We start from the raw sequence: 21273 nt of genomic DNA, 5'->3' as shown, positions 1-21273 counted from the left end.
TTGAAAGGCTTTTTTTTTCTAGTGATATCAAGAATAATAAAATGTTGTTTTTTTTTTTGTTTTTTTTTATTTGGGCAAGTTACCACAACACCATTATCCCGTAGTTTAAAGATCAAAGATACAACTATGTTGGTGTCCCTTGTTAATTTTAGATTGTATTTTTTAAAATGTAACTGCCTACTCCCAAACTGTTATTTGAAGTAAAACACATAGCCAAGTATTATTCTACACATTTTTCTTATTGTGCATTAAAAAAATAAAAAATAAAATTAGACATGCTCTCTGCCAATAGAACTTAACCAAAAAGTGCATTCTATGCATCCAAAAATATAGAAAATATACCAAATCAAATAATTATTCAACCAAAAAAATAATGTCAAAGCAATAAATCCAAGGCCAATAATAAATAACACGTTATCTCCTCCGATTCCACAACATGGCTGGTTGACGAAATGAAAAGCGCGAAATGAAAAGTGCAAAATGAAAAGCACAAATCAACACTCACCAAACTTCTACCAACACAAAATTAGCAGAAGGAGCCCAAAGGGTGGCGTTAAAGAGCTGAAAAACAACATAGTACGTCACCACGTTCGTAACTGTTGGCCAACAATTGTGTGGCTTTGTGTATGCAAGACAAGTTTGGGCCAACACCCTTCAGACAAAATTCAACGGTTTTGTTGGCCAACAATCCGATTGTGTGTACGAGGCTAACCTCTTACAAGCCATTGGTGGACAAACCTCTCAGAATAAAGAACAGTTCAAGCACTCTCTTATAGGGCGCAGATTATTTTGAACCTCATCGGTCAAACTGCTTTGCTAGGAAAAAATAATCCTCTATAGGTCAATACAATAAAATATTAGCTTGAATTTTTATTTTTTTTAACATTCTTTTGTTAATCTATATATATATTTCAGAGTGACCTTCACCCCTTCATCAGGCTACTTGAACATGCTGCTAACAGATTCTCAGCAAACTCATTCACTAAAGTGATTCTAAAGGCAGAAGATGCACCCTGAAGGTAAGCAACCTTATGCATGAAGCTTTCCCTCTCAGCCCCCTAATACTTACTTTAGCCCAGTCCTGATTCAGCGATGTGCACAAGACCAGCTGCTTTCTCCCTCCTTATTGGCTCAGAAGCAACAGCAAGAGCCATTAGCTCCTGCTGCTGTCAATCACAGCCAGTGAGGAGTGAGAAGGGAGCGGGCCCAACCCCACTCTCTGTGTCTTATAAATACACAGAACTGGCTCGGCAGCCCCCTAATACCTTAGCCTGATCTTAATTCAACGTTTTGCATGAGGGAAGCTGCTCTCTCCCTCCTCATTGGCTCAGAGACAAAAGCAAGAGCCATTGGCGGGGAGGGAGCAGGGGCAGATCCAAGCCCTACTCTGTGTGTCTTATGGACACCAGTGGTGGCCTGTACATACAGGGCACAAGGGCGCCCCCCAATTATTATGTGTCTAGCCCCAATCTACATGTAGGGCACCAGACACATGGATTCCAATGTTTTTTTTTTTGTTTTTTTTTAGAAGCACGTGATTAGAGACAGAGGTTCTAATTGGCTTCAGAGCCCCCCAAGCCCACCCAGATGTGTGACAATAGCAAATTAATATTCGCTATATTTTCTTCCTGATTCTCCTCCTGGGCAATCAGGAAGGGGGTCCTGAGACCCGATTGACTGAGAGTAGAAGGAATCGTATTGGCTGCCGAGGATGACGAGAAGACGCAGGGAAAGCCCGTCGTGAAGCAGAAGAGGAGGAAACGCAGGGTAAAGCCGATGAGGAGGAAGAACTGTACATGACCTAGATGGGGTAAGATGCAGGGCAGGTGGGCTGAAGATCGAGCGAAGGGGGGGTTGACTGACTAACATAGGGGGCGATGGTCAGTTTTGCCCCCCCCAAAAATTTTTTTAGCACCAGCTGAAACGAATGGACTCACAGAGCTGGCTCGGGAGTGAGCATGCCAAGTGCCCCTATAGCAAGCAGCTTGCTATGGGGGCACTCAGTAGGAGGGAGGAGCCAGGAGCACAAGCGGGGGACCCAAGAAAAGGAGGATCAGGGCTGTTCTGTGCATAAGTATAACATGTTTGTTTTTTGTTTTTTTTAATTCTAACTTTAGTATTACTTTAAATCCGTTTAAAGGTGGTGGAGTACATCCATGAAATTCATTGGTTTTTGTAAACAATGTATCTTTGGAATACCGATACTGTATAGCTGGACTTGAGCATTATGGTGTGGTACTTCCATGCTAGGCTCATCCTCATGACAACCCAAAGTGATCATTGCCAATACACAGATTCTCCATAGTAATAGCACCATCACACCATTGGAGGAAAGCAACAATATAAAATAAATCTATAACATAACTCCAGGCTTCCAGTGCCTCTAACCCACTTTCTCAAGGCTTGCAAGATGTTGTCCTCAATTGCTGGGCCGGAAAGAAAAAAACAATATAAAAAAAAAAAAAAAACAGGTAAAGAAAACAAGTTATTTTAGAAATAATTTGAATGGAATTCACAAAACAAGTTGCTGTTCAGCGCGGCACAGGATAAGAAGAGCTGGATAAACAGCTAAGGGTCAATGTAATGATTAACCTCGAAGGTCTGACGCCATAAGCAGCTCGGCAGATTCACCTGTTTGTTTGGATGAACCATGACTAAACTGAATTTTTTTCTTTTTTACGATGGAAAACAGAAGAACTGAACAACAAGTGTGCTGCGGGCTTATTAGCCTCCAGGTCAAAGGCTTCCAGAGATGACCTGCTTAAATGTATGGTAATCACGAGATCCATTTTCCTTTGGTGCTTCCCGTCATCCCAAAGCGATAGTTATGCTGTTAAAAACTTTGCTTTGTATATTGTTGAAGCGACTTTGTCTTATTAGCCTCCCTGTCAGAGGCTTTCTGAGATGACCTGGGTCACCAGAAGCTTGATCGTTAATGTATGGCAATTATGGAATCCATTTTCCCTGGTGCTTCAGATAATTCCAAAGTGACAGTTAAGTTGTTGAAATTTCACTTTGTATATTGCTATAATGACTTTGTTGCATCTAAAGAACAGTGACCGTGTTGTACTAAAAGTAAAAAACAACCTTTCTCAAACTTTTTACCTTAAAATAACTTTCAGGTCTTAGGAAACCCCTACTAGTGGTTATTTTATATATATATATATATATATATATATATATATATATATATATATATATATATATATATATATATATATATATATATATATAGAGCTCATTTTACATTAGCCTGGGCAGTAAAGTCAGAAATATAAAAAAATTAGTAAGGAATGTGGCATGATTAGCACATTTGATACCCAAGGTTGTTCTATATGGGAAAAATATTTTCAGTAATAATAATGAAATTAAGCAAAAACTAGAGCTCAACAATGAAAGAGAAACCATGAAAATTATAGTGTTCTTGCACATTGGTGATCCATGAAGAACTGCCAAGTTGGTGGTCGGTAGAAGAAGGACCTTCTTACATTGGTGGACAGCAGAGAAGGACAAACTTACATTGGTGGACAGTGGAGAAGGACCCTCTTACATATGTGGACAGCGCAGAAGGACCCTCTTACATTGGTGAACAGTGGAGAAGGACCCTTTTACATAGGTGGACAGTGGAGAAGGACCCTCTTAAATTGGCGCACAGTTAAAAAAGGACCCTCTTAGATGGGTGGACAACAGAGAAGTACCCTCTTACAATAGTAGACAGCAGAGAAGGACCCTCTTATATTGGTGGAAAGTGGAAGAAGGACCCTCTTACATTGGTAGACAGTGAAGAAGGATCCTCTTGCATAGGTGGACAGCAGAGAAGTAGCCTCTTAAATTGGTGCACAGTGGCAAAGGACCCTCTTACATTGGTGGACAGCAGAGAAGTACCCTCTTACATTAGTAGACAGCAGAGAAGGACCCTCTTACATTGGTGGACAGTGGAGAAGGGCCCTCTTACATTGGTGGACAGTGGAGAAGGGCCCTCTTACATTTGTGGACAGTGAAGACGGACTCTCTCACATTGGTAGACAGTGAGAAGGATCCTTTTACATGGGTGGAAAGTGGGAGAAGGACCCTCTTACAATGGTGGGCAGTGGGAGAATGTTCCCCTTACATTATGGACAGTGGAAAAGAACCCTCTTAAATTTGTGGACTGTGGAGAAGGACCCTCTTACATTGGTGGACAGTGGGAGAAGGACCCTCTTACATTATGGACAGTGGAGAAGGACTCTCTCACATTGGTAGGCAGTGAAAAAGGACCCTCTTACATTGGTGGTCATTGAAAAGAATGCGCCCCTTACAGAGAGCTGAGAAGATTATATGTGTGAATGGTTACTTACCTGAGAGACAAAAGTTGTCTCTAGAGGAACCCTAGTTAAGATAAAATAAACTAGATAGAGAATAACCTTTTTTAGATCTTGAGGAACCCCTGCTTTCAGTTATTATATTTACAGCTCATGGTTCATTAGCATTGATATGATTTTTTTTATAGATTTTTTTTAATTCTATTTTTTATTGAGTTTTTGTAGAGTACAAAGAAAGCACGTCTGGGACATTAAAGGCAAAAAGAATCAAACATAGATCTAGTAACATCAAGCAGGTCTAGTACAAATGTATACCAAAATAGAAGATAATACATAGGAGAATATTCAAAGGGCTATAACCAATATATAGTTGAACAATGACGACAAGGGATTATGATGCTGGGTAGGTATGTGGGATCTAGGTGGAGTCTAGGGGTGAGGAGCCAAACTCAGATTTGACCCACAAGTCCCAAGCTCTGTCAAATCTGTCCACAGCATCTTCTACCTGGGCTGTCATGTGTTCCATTCTACATATATTTCAGCAATGACCTGTAGTAATTGATCCTGAGAAGGGGGGGGTTGAAGGACAATGAACAGATAGGAATAACTTGCTTGGCGGTCAGTAAAATATAGGAGGCTAATTTATTCAAAGCTTTCCCCAGACCAGGAAAGGGAAGGCCCAGAAGAAGGAGCAGAGACATCACCATGGACCAAAAAGGCACTATTAACTCGCATTGCCAGAAGATGTGGTAATGAGTGCCCCTGGTTTTACCACATCTCCAACAAATAGGGGAAATGGGGTTATAACAATGCAATATTTCAGGAGTCCTGTACCAGAAAAATAGTATTTTAAATGCTGTCTCTCTCTCTGCATTATGCACCTGGATACTTTGGACGTTGAAGTCCAGATCTTATCGCACTGAGGGAGGGAGATTGGTTGTTGAGTGATATGGACCCACTTTCGCATATAGGTGTTTAAATCTTCAGAAAGTGGAGAGAACTCCTGCAGTAGTTGATATATAGCAGATATTAATTACAATTGGGAGTGCCCTTGGGAACAGAGGAGTTCAAAGGCTGTTGGATTGGGTAGAGTATGGGTCAGAGAGAGGGTTGATAGATAATGGCTTACTTGGAGGTATGAGTAGAGCAGATTGTTGGGTATCTGGTGCTTGGGCTGAAGGACCCAAATTTACGGGTAATTGGATGAGTATATTGGCGGAGCTGGAACAGGCCTGCTTGTGCCCAGGGAAACATTTGAGTGTGTGAAAGGCTATCTGGGATTAAAGGATTGTAGAATACATTGGGGGGGGGGGGGGGCATGGCAAAGAGAGAGAACCTTGAGGTACATGTACGCCAAATCTTTAATGAGAATGACATGAGACCCAGATATAGACTTTGAAGTTTGGGATCCTGATGCAATGCAGGTGACCAGACAAGGGAGCAGGGAGGAATAGGGAACAGAGAGCACATCTCGATCTCCAACCACCTATTTGACAGCGAGAGACTGGACCAGGATACCACTGAGGTGAGAAGCCAGGTAATATTTGTGAATGTCCGGGGCCCTTAGACCATCTCAGTTTCTGGGAGAGAAAATCACTGAGTTTGCTACTCTATGTGCCTTATGTCTCCCGGTAACTTTAAGGAACCATCGCTTGGTCAAATTCAATTAAGGCATGGTAATAGGTACTGGCAAGGTCTCAAAAAAATATAACAATTTAGACATGACCAACACTTTTAACACATTGATTCTGCCTATCCAGGATATTGGACGTGGATTCCAGCGAGTCAGCATGGCATTGATGGGGTGTAGTTGGTTGAATATAGGGAAGAGTAGGCAGGGGTAATTCGTACACCTAGGTATTTGAGAGATGAGGTACACCAGTGGAGAGGGTATGGGTTTTTTAGGGATGCTAGATCTACCAGGGGGATATGTAGAGGCAAAGCTTCTGTTTTAGAGGTGTTGATTTTGTATCCAGATAGGGAGCTAAACTGGGATAGGAGAGCATGTAGGGATGAGAGGGAAATGTGGGGATTGGTGAGGGTCAACAAGATATCATCCGCAAATAGGGATAATTTATATTTCCTATGGCGCATGGGAACCCCTCGGATATCAGGGCGGGACTGTATAGCTTCCCCCAGGAGCTCCGGACATAGAACGAATAGGAGCGGGGATAAAGGGCAGGGGATTTCTTTCTTTTTTCCTTCAATACTGGACGTGGCACCAATTTTTGCTCAATATTGCTGGCTAAAAAAACTTTTTTGCAGCTATAACAGCTTCAACTCTTCTGGGAAGGCTGTCAACAAGGTTTTAGGAGTGTGTCTTTGGAAATGTTTACCAAGGGACAGGGAAGCTGGTCAGAGTTGATGGGCAGATGGATGGAGCCAAATACAGGGCAATCTTAGAAGAAAACCTGTTATGCCCTGTACACACGGTCGAACATTCCGACAACAAAATCGGATCAGATTTTTTCTGACGTATTTTGTGCCAAACTTGTCTTGCATACACACAGTCGGACAAAGTTGTCGGAAAATCTGATCGTTCTTAATGAGGTGACGTACAACACGTACGTCGGGACTATAAACGGGCCAGTAGCCAATAGCTGTGGTCTCTTAATTTATTCTGAGCATGCGTGGCACTTTGTCCATCGGAATTGTCTACACACGATCAGAATTTAAACAATCAGATTTTGTTGTCGGAAAATTTTAGATCCTGATCTCAAACTTTGTGTGTCGGAAATGCCGATGGAAAAAGTCTGATGGAGCCCACATACGATCAGATTTTCTGACAACACGATCCGATCGCACATTTTCCGTCGGAAATTCCGACCGTGTGTACAGGGCATTAGAGTCAGCAAAAGACTTGAGACTGAGGCGAAGGTTCACCTTCCAGAAGGACAACGACCCTAAACATACAGCCAGAGCTGCAATGGAATGGTTTAGATCAAAGCATATTTATGTGTTAGAATGGCCCAGCCAAAGTCCAGGCCTAAATTTAATTGAGAATCTGTGACAAGACTTGAAAATTGCTGTTCACAGAAGCTCTCCATCCAATATGACAGAACTTGAGCTATTTTTCAAAGAAGAATGGGCAAAAATGTCACTCTCTAGATGTGCAAAGCTGGTAGAGACATCCCCAAAAATATTTGCAGCTGTAATTGAAAAGTGAAAGGTGGTTCTACAAAGCATTGACTCGGGGTGCCTGAATACAAATGCCCCCCCACACTTTTCACATATTTATTTGTAAAAAAAATTGAAAACCATTTATCGTTTTCTTTCCACTTCACAATTATGTGCCACTTTGTGTTGGTCTATCACATAAAATCCCAATAAAGTACATTTACGTTTTTGGCTGTAACATGACAAAATGTGGAAAATTTCAAGGGGTATGAATACTTTTTCAAGGCACTGTATATTTAGCAGACCATAGGGCAGGGGTAGGTAATCTCGGCCCTGCAGCTTTGGTGAAACTACAAGTCCCATGAGACATTGCAAGACCCTGACAATCACAGGCATGACTCCTAGAGGCAGAGGCATGATGGGATTTGTAGTCACCACAGCTGGAGGGCCGAGGTTGCCTACCCCTGCCATAGGGGATAAAATAAGAGAAGTGGACCTTTATAATGAGAATTTTTTGGTGGCCCTTAAAAGAGTCCAACATGACTTGAATGAATGGGGGAATATGAATGTCTCGTGGTTCGGTCGTTCGGCCCTGTTGAAAATGATAGTTTTGCCTCGCCTTCTATACCTTATGCAGTGCATTCCGATTGCCCTACCAACCTCCTTTTTTAGTACCTTTAAGAAGGCCACGTCCATGTTTATTTGGAAGAACTCCCTCCCTCGCATTGGCTATCACCGCCTCACTCGTCCAAAAGCGGGGGGTGGTATTGGTCTACCGGACCTTTATAAATACTATTTAGCCAACCATCTTATGCGCCTGGTCGATTGGAACAGACATGAAAGTGGGAAAATTTGGGTATCCCTGGAACACTCAATGATGCGTGTTACTTTTGGATCTCTACCTTGGATGCCGCCTCGGCACTGTCCACCGGAGGCCAAGACACACCCCCTAATCCGCCCTGCCCTCGAGGTATTTAGACAGGCTGCAAAAAATAAAACGTTCTCCTCGATCCCGGGACCCCTCACCTCGTTAAGGGGTAACCCTGACTTCGCACCGGGAGTGTCCAACTCCTTTTTGGAGCGAGAATGGCCACACACACGAGTCCTGGCACATCAATTCTTCATCTGTGGCTCCCCGTACACGTACGAGGATTTAGTAGCCTTATCTCGCCATACCTCCTTTCCATTCTGGACATACAGACAAATCCGACATTTTTTGTCCACCAATGCCCCGACAGAGACATGGACGAGACAACTGACTCCGTTTGAATCGCTATGTTCAGGATCCTCCCCACAGAGACACCTGATCTCGTCAATCTACTCTATACTTACAGACGACATTCCTACTGCACCCGACTCAGCGCGGGTCGCATGGGAAGCTGACCTCGAGACCTCCCTCTCTGATGATGACTGGACCTGCATTAATGAATACACCCATAAAGGCTCTCTCAACGTAGCCATTCAGGAGAATTGCTATAAAATAGCAACACGATGGTACAGGACCCCGGCACTTTTACACAAATTTTCCCCAGCGATTCCAGACAAATGCTGGCGATGTGGCAACGCAAAGGGAACGATGCTCCACATCTGGTGGGCCTGTGAGGCCCTACAACCCTTCTGGAGGGAAGTACACCAGCTTATTACACATATTACCACGTACACCTTGGATTACTCCCCGGCCCAGTACTTGCTACACCACACAAGTCTACCCAAAACTACTTACTATAAGTCATTGGCCATGCACTTGGTAAATGCGGCCAGATTGTGTATTCCGGTACATTGGCGATCGAGGCACACTCCAACGATGAGAGAATGGTTTCAGAGGGTCTCGAAAATAGAAGAACTAGAGGAGCTAATTCACATCTCCCAAGAGCGTATTACGAAATTCACAAATACGTGGGCATGTTGGACCCACTTTAAACTGACACAACGTTTTCGAGCCTACAATTCTTAAACTAACTAGGGACTTTTCCTTGTATGGAGCGACAGCAAGTAGTGGTGGGCAGCTGGCCTGGCTGGAGAGCGACTGATGGGTACAGGAAGACCCCCCTTTTGCCCTGTCCCTCCCTCCTTTCCTCCCCCCGTTTTCCTTCTCTCCCACCCCCCCCCCCCCCCCCTTTTATTTTTTTTTTCTCTTTTCTTTCTCTTCTTCCCCTCTCTCTTCTCTCCCCTTTCTCTCTTTCCCCGCAACTTCTTCTCTCCCGTATCTGCTATATTTTTTCTATTAATTCCACTAGCTACTAAGGTGAAGCTGTAATGTGCATTTGTATACTTTGCATCTAGCTTGCTTCTGCAGGCCTTGTTAGGGAGCTGATATTTGTTTAGCGAGGCTCACCCCTTTACTTCAATAAGGTACTTTTGTATTTTGGACTCACGCACTGAAATGCTGCGTTGTACAGTGCACGATGTTTATCCTGTTCTGTTTTATTTCAATAAAATTATTATGTAAAAAAAAAATAAAAAAATAAGAGAAGTGTTCATGAGCAAGAATCTCAAGCTTATATATACATATACTATATTCACAAACCTAATAAAAATAAACATCTGTATATATATTCACAAATCCAATAAAAAATAAACTAATAAAAACAAGTAAACAAATTATTTTCTTTTAGTTTATTGTCAAAGTAAATATACTTTTTTATGAGGACCATAGAAGAAAAATACAGTATTGTTTTATGTACATGGCATCATAGAGATATTTTAACTTTTGAATTAATTTACATAAAATTCTGATACATTATTAAAGGCATTTTTTTTATATGGAGCTTTCTATATATATATATATATACAGTATTTACATACATTCATAAGAGGAGGAGTAAACTTCTTGTTCATAGGCAGACTGATAAGAAAGGAAGATGGCGGGGATCCTTGTCAACCCCAAACCCCCAAAAACTTGATACATAGGAGCATTTAAAGTGATAATTGATCTGGTTCCATGCTCCCTGCATTTATAGCTTGATATCCGAGCTGTACGAAGGGATCATTCAGCTGCACTTGGTAGAAGCTGCAATTTTGTTTGTGGTGGCCATGTTGGATATTGACCCAAAAATGGCTCGGATACATTTTTTTCTTTTCTGGAGAAGATGTAAGGGCTCGCTACTTTGACCATCAATGCAAACTGATAAGAGTCCATTTTAACTTTCGTTGGCGCCAATGAACAACTGTAGCGAACCTGCCTTTGATACAAGATTGTCTGATACACACATACATCTACATTGATAAGGAATGCACGGTTGATTAACCCCTTTGAAGCCAGAGATACCTATTTATGTCACAAAAGCAGCACTATTCAGAAAAAATCCAGCAACAAAACAGTTTAGGACAGCTTACAGAAAATATTTTTGTTTTTTTTTGTTGTTTTTTTGCTCTGTATACAGAAAATAAACACTTTCTATCTAATTTCCATTGTCTTCTATTAAGGCAGAATATGTCCTCAAAATAATTAACAGCAATATTTCAACCTCAGGACACAAACGCAAAAAAATAATTATTTTCGTTTCCCACACATGGGAAAAAGATAAAATTTTCCTGGCGATATTTTGTTCAGTGGTCATCGGTGAGGCACTGGAGGGGTGAAACATATTGGCTATAAAATAGTTCATACACATTGTTTTTGGTAGAAAACGAAACACCGCACTTGCAATATAAAAATAGATTTAATGAGGATACTGTTGTACTGTAACTAACACAATCATAAACGCACAGATTTTTTTTATAAAAAAAAAGGCCAAAAATCTGCAGTATTTGATATAATGTATATTATAAGAAGGAAGGCTTTTTTAAAAAAAAAAACAGAACCAGAGGCAATCACAGCTTAGTAACAAGTAAAAGAAAAAAAACAAAAACAAAATGGCAATATTGGAATACATTCTGTATATAATTTTTTTAATTGTCGTGGCGTATAACTCACCCACCAATGATTCTACCTTTGTAAATGTATTCTTTTGCATTATTTGTATTATTAATATTTTTATACATATTATTAAGATGTACTATCTAATTATTTGTTTATTACTGAAAGGCAAGGATTTTTAGGTAATGAAAATAAAGGATCCTCCTAGGTTTGTGCATATTTTCGGTGTAAAGGATATGTATATAAAGTATCAATATTTTTAAATAGCCTTGCAGTGAAAGGTTTTAATCTAATATTTTTTTTTAATTCATTCTTGTTTGCTTTTTTTTAATACAGGATTAAAAAATAGCAATTTTTTTTCTTCATCCTTTGAGATAACAGTGGCAAATTATTTGTGAAAAGTGTATTATTTTCAAGCTAACATGGACTTGGTTTACCCATCAGAAGAACACAGCAGATCCCTCATAAAACGTCAGACTGGTTTAGGATACGAAGGATGTTTTTTTGGCATATTGAGACCTTGCAAAGAATTTATAACATCCGATACGGTGATACATTCTTTGTTCACAAGAAAAGAATATAGGCCAAAATGTGCAAAAAAGTATTATAGTACATAGCAGTCATTTTATATAATTTATAAAAGTGATTTTTGCTAAGACTAATAAATACTGGTGTGGTTTCTGTTCCTAAGATGGTCTGCTTTCAGCCATAATGTCACAATATGATATCTTTTTTTTTCTACATCCTTATTTTGGGCGGGGGGGGGGGGGGGTATTTTTATTTACTGAGAAATGGAAAAGTTCCACTGAAAGGCTGAGATAAATAAAATCAAGAAATGGGACAGTAATTATCTTTTCATATCATAATTTAAGATAGACCAACTTTTTCATTGAGGCAAACCAACCAATGAGGTTTTTTTCTTCCAGTGAAATGCTTTTGATAAAAAAAAAAAAAATCTGATTGGCTGCAATGGGATTACTGCTCTTTGTATTGCCATCTTTAGGAAAAACCCTCATGTTTGGTGAAGACTTATTTGGCCTATATGTTGACCAAGGTAATGGTGAATCTTTGTTAGAAGTACGAAAATTGTCAGTTTGTTTCTCCAAGAATCCTATATTGAAAGACAGTCAATGGGAGATGTCTTTCTTGTGTTACCATTTAGTAGGGCTGATGTAAAAAAACTTTGGCAAGAATGGAGAAGCTGCCAATGGCAACCATGAGTTACCAATGTCTTGACCAGTTGCCATGGACAGCTTCCAAATTTTCCTCAATTTTTGTACAATTGCCCTGCAGTAACTCTCTACATATATTCTCTATACTTATATACACTCCCTGATCTTTGATGAGTGTGTATTCAGTTAGCAAAATGGCAGTCTTGTAGTGACTACTAACATGGTTGCCATTGCTTGTTTGTAAGGGTTTAGCCAAAAAGATGGGTTATGGAAGAAAGCAACAGCATAGCTGCCTGTGCTGGCTGAAGAGTATGAGCTTAACTAACAAAACAGGTGATGGTGGAAATCAACAACATGGCTGCCTCTGTTCACTTGAGAGTGTAGGCTTAGTTAGCTAATAGCTAGCAAGATGGTTGTAGGAACGATCAACATGGCTTGCTTTGTTTTCACAAGAGTGTAGGTTCAGCCAACCAGAAACATGGTTGAACCTGTTTTCTTAATAGTGTGGGTTCAGCCAACATGATAGCTAGCTAGCAATATGGCTGCCTGAAACTAACAACCTACATCCTCTGTTTTGAGAGTGTAGGTTCAGCTAACTGGTATCAACCAACAACATGGCTGCCTTTGTTTGCTTGAGAATGTGGGCTTAGCTAGCAAGATGATGCTTGGTAGTAACCAAAAGCATGACTGTTTCTGTTTACTTGAGAGTGTAGGCTTAGCTAGCAAGAAAGATGGTTACATAGTAGGAACCATCAACATGACTTGCTCTGTTTTATCAAGAGTATAGGTTCAGCCAACAAAATGGTGCCTAGAATTAACCAACAATATAGCTGTCTCTGTTTTATTGATAGTGTGGGTTCAGCCAACACGTTGGCTGCTGGTAGTAACCGACAACATGGCTTTCTCTGTTCACTTCATGGTGTAAGCTTAGCTAGCTAGCAAGATGGCTGCTTTGTAGTAACCAACAAAATTGCATCCTTTTTTTTTCTTGAGCATGTGGGTTTAGCAGCTGCTGGTAGTGGGAATCAACATGATCATCTCTGATGGCTTGATAGTGTGTGTGGGCTTAGCAATCAAGAGAGCTGCTTGTGTAAACCAATAAAATGGCTTGCGGGTGGGTTTAGCCAACAAGTTGTCTGCCTATTAGCAGCTTTTAAACAGTATAATATATGTGGATATTATATATAATCCTATAATTCCTTTATGCCACATTAAAAATATCTAAGCATATCGAACTTTTATAAAACCTGCCTTTTTAAAATGCACATTTTATATACACGTATTGCTATTTTTCTCTATATTTAGCACCTTTGCTGGGAGGACGCTTTTTGAGCCACAAGTGATTTCTATACAAAATGGCCAGCTGAAGTGGAGACCAGTTTTAAATAATGTTCTATTAAATGATCATTTGAACTGAAGATACTTCAAAAGATACACATTTACTGACCCAATAATTGGACTTCAAATGAGAAAAAAATAAATAACGGAATCAAGTTATTTAATACCCCCTCCCATATAACCGTTAACTTCCAGAATGTGACGCAGATGAATTCCCTGGTCCTTCCAGGATGCTCCATTCACAGCCATGGTAAATAAACGTGGAGTTACAACTGTCCAGTCGAAACCGAAAAAGGTCTTTTTTTTTATTACACACAATAAGTTACGATGGGGAGATGGACAAAGTGCTTTGGGCTTCAACTCTACGCAGGTTGCTGATACTATCGCGTTCAGTTTGATAAGCGGGTGGCGCGGCTGCTCCTTGGAAATCTGTGCACCTTGATGTGTTTGGACAGGTGGTCGCTGCGGGCAAATTTCTTTTCGCAGACAGCGCACTGGTAAGGCTTGACCCCAGAGTGAGACCGTCGGTGTCGGGACAGCTCATCAGACCGGGAAAACCTACAAAAAAGAGGAAAAAAAAAAACATTTCAACATAAAAACTCAACCAAGAATACAATCCATTATCACAACAATGTCCAACGTTCTGAACCCCAGGAAACAACTACATACACTGATGGAGTGTCTGTTTTACTTTTAAAAAGATTTGTATTTCTGTCCATTCAGTTCTATAATGTAAACAGCTCTGCCACACAGAACAACCTTATCTGCAGGTTGGGAGACTTGATTTTTAAAACCAAGTACTATGGTCACATGTACCTATTATCAGCATTGGTTCATTAGAACAGGGTGGACTTATGAAGTGTGTCTATTGAATCCAATGAACAACATTGAAACCTTGCTCATTGCTGGGTCAAGGGTATTTGTAGAGCTGGTCATGCTTTACAGCAGTCTTTTTTCAGTAGGGTTCCTCCAGAGCTTGCTAGTGCTTCCTTGAGCTGTGGCTGATTGACATCCCATTTGACAGTGCTGTATGGTTCCAGGACTAATCACTTGTGCCACCAGAACCACTTGACAGAGCCAGCAGCTCCAAGAATCTTTTTTAGCTATCTGCAGAGGTGGCATTCTGCCTACAACTGTAAGTGAGGCATTTTTCCACTGACCTCCACTGTAAGGAGCATTTATTTTTATCACTGACCCTCGATGATTTGCCTTTAGAATGGATAATTTAGAAGACCCAATAGTTTAGGAGACCTGAGCATTTTTTCTAGTCTTCCTCTAGGGTAAAAAGGTTGAGAAAGGATGTTTTACAGACTTGTGGGTTAAAAGCTTTATATATATGGACCACCGTCCCCATCATCAGATTCCAAAAACATATTAAATGCTACCTCCACTTACATGCATGCCAGCAGTCCCAGTTTTACCCCAAAAATATTTGTCTATGAAACAATTCCTGATTGTAAATGCTAATCAGCTCTATCACTAAAACTGTTCTTTTCCTACTAATGATAACCTTTTTGCTTTATGTGAACCAAGAAACCTGAACCATTCATCTCCTTGCTTAATAATAATAATGCCCCTGCCACACTCACAAGCACACATAGTGGTGCCAATTTAGCCAGAGGCAGATTCATTTATCAGAAGATTAATGAATTGTGGGAAGAAACAGGCACACCTAAATGACACCCACACACATAAAGAGAACATACAAACACATTGAGTCCATGATGGGACCTGAGCATAGGACCCCACCTTTGGAAGGTAAAAGCATTAATAATGTATCCGCCATGTTGACTAGTTTATGGTCCGATGTAATGGTTGGGTATGATGACCACACCTGTCATGCAAATGTGGATCCACTGCCCCAAAACCTAAATATTGGGTTCCTGGAGCTGGGGAATGTTCCCGGAGAGCACTTTAGAGATACTGTGGTGTCTCTTGTTTTAAAATGTCTTTATCTCTCTCACATTTGCATCTGTTTTTCTTGAAAGTGAATTTCAGATATATCGATGACATATTCAAAAGTTGGAAATGTTTAATAGAACAAAAAAGCCAAATCCCTTCTCTTGGCTGAATCTGTAATCCCTAATTGTAAGCAAAATGAAATAATCCATGATAATTTTTCTTAAGCCAGAATAGATATGTGCCAGATGTATTTAAAGGCACTGCTACAGTCTATGACAACATCCAAATGCAGCAGAAGAATAACATAGAGTTTTATGGAGACCTATGTAAGTATATATTTTCAGTCACTTACTGTTCTGTCAAATAGACAAGAAATAAGGAGAAATCTGCCTGATGGGAGCACAGACAGCAATAACAATGCACAAAGGCTCTAACCATTTCACACTGTATTTAAAGACTCATTTACATTAATGGCATCCCTTGCCACCCCTATAAAAATGGTTCATGGTGGGTTGCTTTACTGCAGTCATATAGGTGGCTGGGAGGTGATTTGCTGCCCCATAGGTGACTGGTATGCAATATATTACCTCCTCACCACCAGTTTAAAGTGGAGTTCCGCCTGAAAAAAAAAGAGACTTTTAAAAAAAGGACACTTACCTGTCCAGGGCACCCGCTATGTCATCACCCAAAGCTGACCCATTCCTCTGCTCCGGGTGGAGGTGTCAGCATCTTAAGTAAGGGAATCAGGAAGTGAAGTCTTGCTGCTTCACAACCTGCTTCCCTACTGCGCATGCGTGAGTCATGCTGCGCATTTTGAGTGGTCCCTGCTGTCTTCTGGGACCTGTGTGTCTCCGGGAAGACAGCGGGGGGGCGGAGGAGGGGCCAGACATGGCGTAGATCACCGCGGATAATGCGGCGATCTTTTGCCGGAAGTGGGGAATAATACCTGTATTAGACAGGTATCTGCTTCCCCCTTCCCCTGACAGGTGGCACATCTGACACCGGGGGGGGGGGGAATCCGGACAGCGAAAGTTTAATTTTTGAATGTAACTCCGCTTTAACCCTGATAAGCTGGCACCACCATGCTGCAACCAAACACATTGTACACGGTTGCAGGGCAGTTGCGCTGGGCCCCATTCACTTGCATTAAGTGGAGGTACCACCCACTGAACCCAACGGGAGTAAAAATTTGCTGCCACTGTGGCATGTGTATAACCCCCTCTGCTCGCTGTGTGAGGTTAAGATAAGCGTTTGGTAAAACTGCAACCCGACTGCCTATTTTTATTGCTTCCCAGCTGCAAGTGTGAACAAGACTTAACTCTGACCCCTTTCACACTAGAGGCAGTTTTCTGGCATTTAGCGCTAGAAATAGTGCCTGTAAAGTGCCTTAAAAAAAACTGCCTCCCATGCCGAGTGCTTTCAAACTGGGGCGGTGCACTTGCGGAACGTTAGAAATAGTCCTGCAAGCAGCATCTCTGGGCGGTTTGGGATCGGTGTCTACACCGCTCCCAACGCCCCTGCCCTTTAGAATGAATGGGAAGCACTTCCGAAGCGCCGTAACATGGGCGCTTTTAACCCCATCTTCAGCCGCTAATGCGGCCGCAGACCCAATGTGAAGGTAGCCTTAGGCTGGGTAGAAAGGGATATCATTGTGTACATTTTTGCTACTTTTGATTATGCTGTAAATTAGTGGTTTTGGTTGACCGCAAGGGGATAGCATCAAAGGTTGCTTTAATTGAACCCCATAGAAAATCCTAATGTCTGTATTTATTTCTGGTTTTGATTGATTGATTCATTCCAATTTTGGAGGTGTCCTTTACACCAATGTTGTACAGAATGTCTTCAGGTTGCCATATCACATTGAATTTTACAGAAAATGACAGCACTGCAGTACACACATCATATTGTAACATTAAATTACAATATGACTTGTGTAGCAATTGTATATGTTATTTTTGTTTTATTTGCTTTTTTTTTTTTTATGAAAGTGGAGTTATCCTTCAAAAGAGAAATATGGTCAAAGTTTTTTTTCCTCATACTTCTCTTTTGGGTCACAGAAGTTCACTTACCTTTGCCCAGAATCAGCCGACAGCAGGCTAAAGTCTGCTGTCAGCTGAGATCACAGAGCCGCTCCAGCTTCTGGACCAATGTTGACAGTATTGTTAGGTTCCACCCAGCTGCCTGATTGACAGCTGGCTCCATCTCTCAGCACTCAGCAGAGAGCCGAAGCCAGCTGCGCCTGCCCCTTTTCCCAGTTAGTGCTGGAGGGGCAGAGTGGAGAGCAACGAGTGACAGTCACTGCTCTCAGCTCTGAAAGACCGAGAGCTGAGCAAATCAACCGTCATGTGATGGCATAGTTCTCAGTCTTAGAGCCGGCAGGGGACAGCTGCAGCATAGAGGTGAGTATATATGTTTGTTTTTTAAACCCCATACTTCTCCTTTAATGTTTTATTGTTGTTTTTGTTTCTAGTATTTTCTTGCTTTAATTTTTATTTTTTCTCGTTTAACATAGTTTTGCTTTATGTTATAGTATTGTGATTTTTTTTTATACTAAAATATCCTAAACTTAAAACACATTAACATTTATGCAAAACAGTTATGTTTTGTGCTTATGTTTTTCACATATATGTATTTTAATTCTTTAAACATTTTATTTACATTTGTTATATAGTAAAGCCCTGTTTGCCATAGAAAATTGGGCAGGAAATGAGCTCTGTCTAGAGAAAGCTCTCTCATCAAGGCCAAAACTTTCCCCGAAATTTCTTTCAGTCCTTTACCTTATGAATTACTCTTTTATAGGAACCAAGTTGTACTTTAGGTTTGTTGGCCTTTGTCGTATCCTATCCTATATAAGACTATATACTCATTCTACTGTATATTGCTAGGTGGGAGTACAGATGAAACATGATTTGACACACTGTATCATATGTTCTTCCATGCCAGCAAACATTGTGACAATAGATTTCGCGTCTCTTGTTGCAACACAGAGCAATGTGACACTGCTCCTCAAACCAGCTGCTACTGACTCATCTGGTAACAATCCCACCTATTCTCCAGAACTGGAGTTACATTGCACATAGACAACTTCTCCTAATATATTCAGTGTCCAAAAATGTAATCTTCAGCCGCCAGGTGCCCTTTTCCTGACCTCCAGAGATAGGCACAGAGTCAAAATGTCTTCTTTCTGCTCTTCCTAACCTACAGATTATGGCATAGAATGTATTTTTCATGGTAGTATATTACAAGGAAAAATGCTAGAGTCCCCCATCGTTTGTAATTTTTCTGATAATGTGTCCAACCACAAGCGCATGTCCAAAAACAAGCCTTAGTTGGTGACTCTGGTGAGGAAAATAGCAGGGAGGAATCCACTTGGAATCACAGTTCAAGTAAAGAGCAGTTCTGGGCCTACAAGCAGTGATCGCTTCTCTGTTTTTGGTTAAGATTAAAATAAAGATAGTATCTTTAGTAATCAGTTTTCTGGGCTTTTTTTCCAGAGCTCTTCCTAAGTACTAATGCCTTGCTGGTAGGAATTGGGCTGCATTTGTCTGTTCTGGGGCTGAGAGATGCAAGGAGCTCCCAGTGAAGTGCCCCCCTAGGAGCGTTATCACAGGGGTGTTGGCACTTGGTCATGTCCCTTTTGTGCTTTTTTTGCACACGCTTCTTGAAATGGCCTTTTTGCCAGCTTGGAGCAATTTTTACACCGGCCGAAATGCCAGCGGTGTGTACTTTTGTTATGTTTTTATATTCATGCACCCGGACTAAGGGTTCAGATTACCAGGACCTGCCCTGATGTTGAGGCCTTTGGGGCTTTTTCCTCTCCCCAACCAGGAGGTCTCTCTTCAGGACAGCCCCTGCATTAAGTACTTGGAGGACAGGCTTTGGCAGGTCCCAAAGAAATGGGGTCCAACTGGCTTTGGCCTAGGTAGACCATGGAGCACCTTGCCCTGCCAGGACTCTTGTGGCCCAGAGGGGTTAAGGTCTGAGGGAGAGCCCCCCTCCAAGTACTTGGATGACCAACACTAAGCAGCCTATGTAGACTATGGAGTGCCTTGTCCCTGTCAGGGGCCTTGTACCCTGGTGGGGGGGGGGGAGTTCAGGGTTCGAATTGCCCCCTTCGGAGGTTTGGCAGTCTCTGTAGTCACATGTGCATTTTTGTGTGTTGTGATTTTACGGTTCACTTTTTTTGTTTTACAGGGGTTCAATAAGCACTGAAATGTGGAGCTCTGAATAAAAAATAAAAAAAAATTCAATTGAGAACAGTGAACGGCTCATTTTGTTCAGCAAACACTGCTGATGCCGCAAATTACTCTCAGTTTACTTTACTGTAAACTCTACATAATCCACTGAGTCCAGAGACCTCCTTAAATGTAAAATGGATGGATTTGACTTCTGAATCTGTGCCATTTAACTACCTGATTTGGCTACATTGTTTCTAAATATTATGAGCAATAACACTAGAGACTGTTGATATGGGGAATATTCGATTGCCTTGGGGGTTAGTAAGGATTTCTTTCTCCCGGTGAAGCAATTTGGACCATGATTTATAAGAGCTTTTTTTTTTCTTCGTCTGGATCAACTGCAAGTTTAGGGATCTGTATACGGAGGTTTTATATCTATCTATCTATCTATCTATCTATCTATCTATCTAGCTATCTATCTATCTATTTTTTCCGTTAGTTGAGCTTGAAAGACTTGTGTGTGTTTCCTCTCCTGCTGGACTATAGAACAACTCCGAGTCCTCCTTATGTTCTAAAAATGAGGAAAAGGCAACGTTGTCAGCTAAAACAGAAAGTTGGGAGCTCGCTTGACTTCTTTCAGATCAACAGATATTTTGTATCAGATATTTGTACTGTATTTTAGGATAAAACATGGGGAGATGTGCATATAAATTGCAAAGATTTACTAAATATGTCTTTGTTTACCTATTTTAAAGGGCCAATCCACCCAAAACAGGAGGTAGTGTTGTGATCGGGCTCTTTGCAGACATCCAGCTAATTCTCTTTCCACTCCTATTCCTTGGTAATTGAATTTCTCCTCATGTATAAGTAACACGGAGTTGAGCACATCAATTAGGCTAAATAAATAATGTATAAAATAAGGCATGGCACAACGTACAGCGCCAGGGAGGGGTGCGACAAACGCCTGTCAACATGCAGTATTGCTGATGAAGAGCCTACAAATCAACACAGTGTGACATCATTGGCAGAAGGGATCGTACAATATTAATGTGAAATTTAATTGTCTAATCTATCTGTGCTCAGTCTCCTTTTACAGGACTGTGTCACTCTCCCTGCAATGGGCAGGTTGTGCTTTCAGAATTGAAAGTTGTGAAAGACATGTAGGTTTTCGTCGTTAAGAATTAGGGCTCAACACATAAAGCTTACCTAGCTAAGGAAGCTCCTACAGAACAAGTTACATCAGAAAAATTATGTATAATATGTATATATATATATATATATATATATATATATATATATATACACACACACAGGATATATATGTATAATATACTCTGTTGTCAAATGTATTGTGACACCTGCCTTTACACGTACATTAACTTTAATGGTACCCCAAACTCACTCAT

At 40.9% G+C, this 21273-nt stretch overlaps 1 protein-coding gene across 1 annotated transcript in view; it reads right to left on the bottom strand.

The window, feature by feature from the left end:
* Nucleotides 1-10019: 10019 nt before the first annotated feature.
* KLF15 (KLF transcription factor 15) overlaps nt 10020-21273 on the bottom strand; it is a 30438-nt gene continuing 19184 nt past the window's right edge. The window contains exon 3 of the mRNA XM_077451754.1: nt 10020-14345. Within this exon, the coding sequence (XP_077307880.1) occupies nt 14177-14345 (169 nt within the window). The 3' untranslated portion in view covers nt 10020-14176. The remainder of the gene's footprint in view (nt 14346-21273) is intronic.

Source organism: Lithobates pipiens, unplaced genomic scaffold (assembly GCF_037356315.1).
Source record: "Lithobates pipiens isolate NorthernLeopardFrog02 unplaced genomic scaffold, aLitPip1_a1.2 Scaffold_23, whole genome shotgun sequence".
NCBI lineage: Eukaryota > Metazoa > Chordata > Amphibia > Anura > Ranidae > Lithobates > Lithobates pipiens.
The sequence above is the reverse complement of the archived record's forward strand: the minus strand, read 5'-3'. Positions and strand labels throughout refer to the sequence as shown.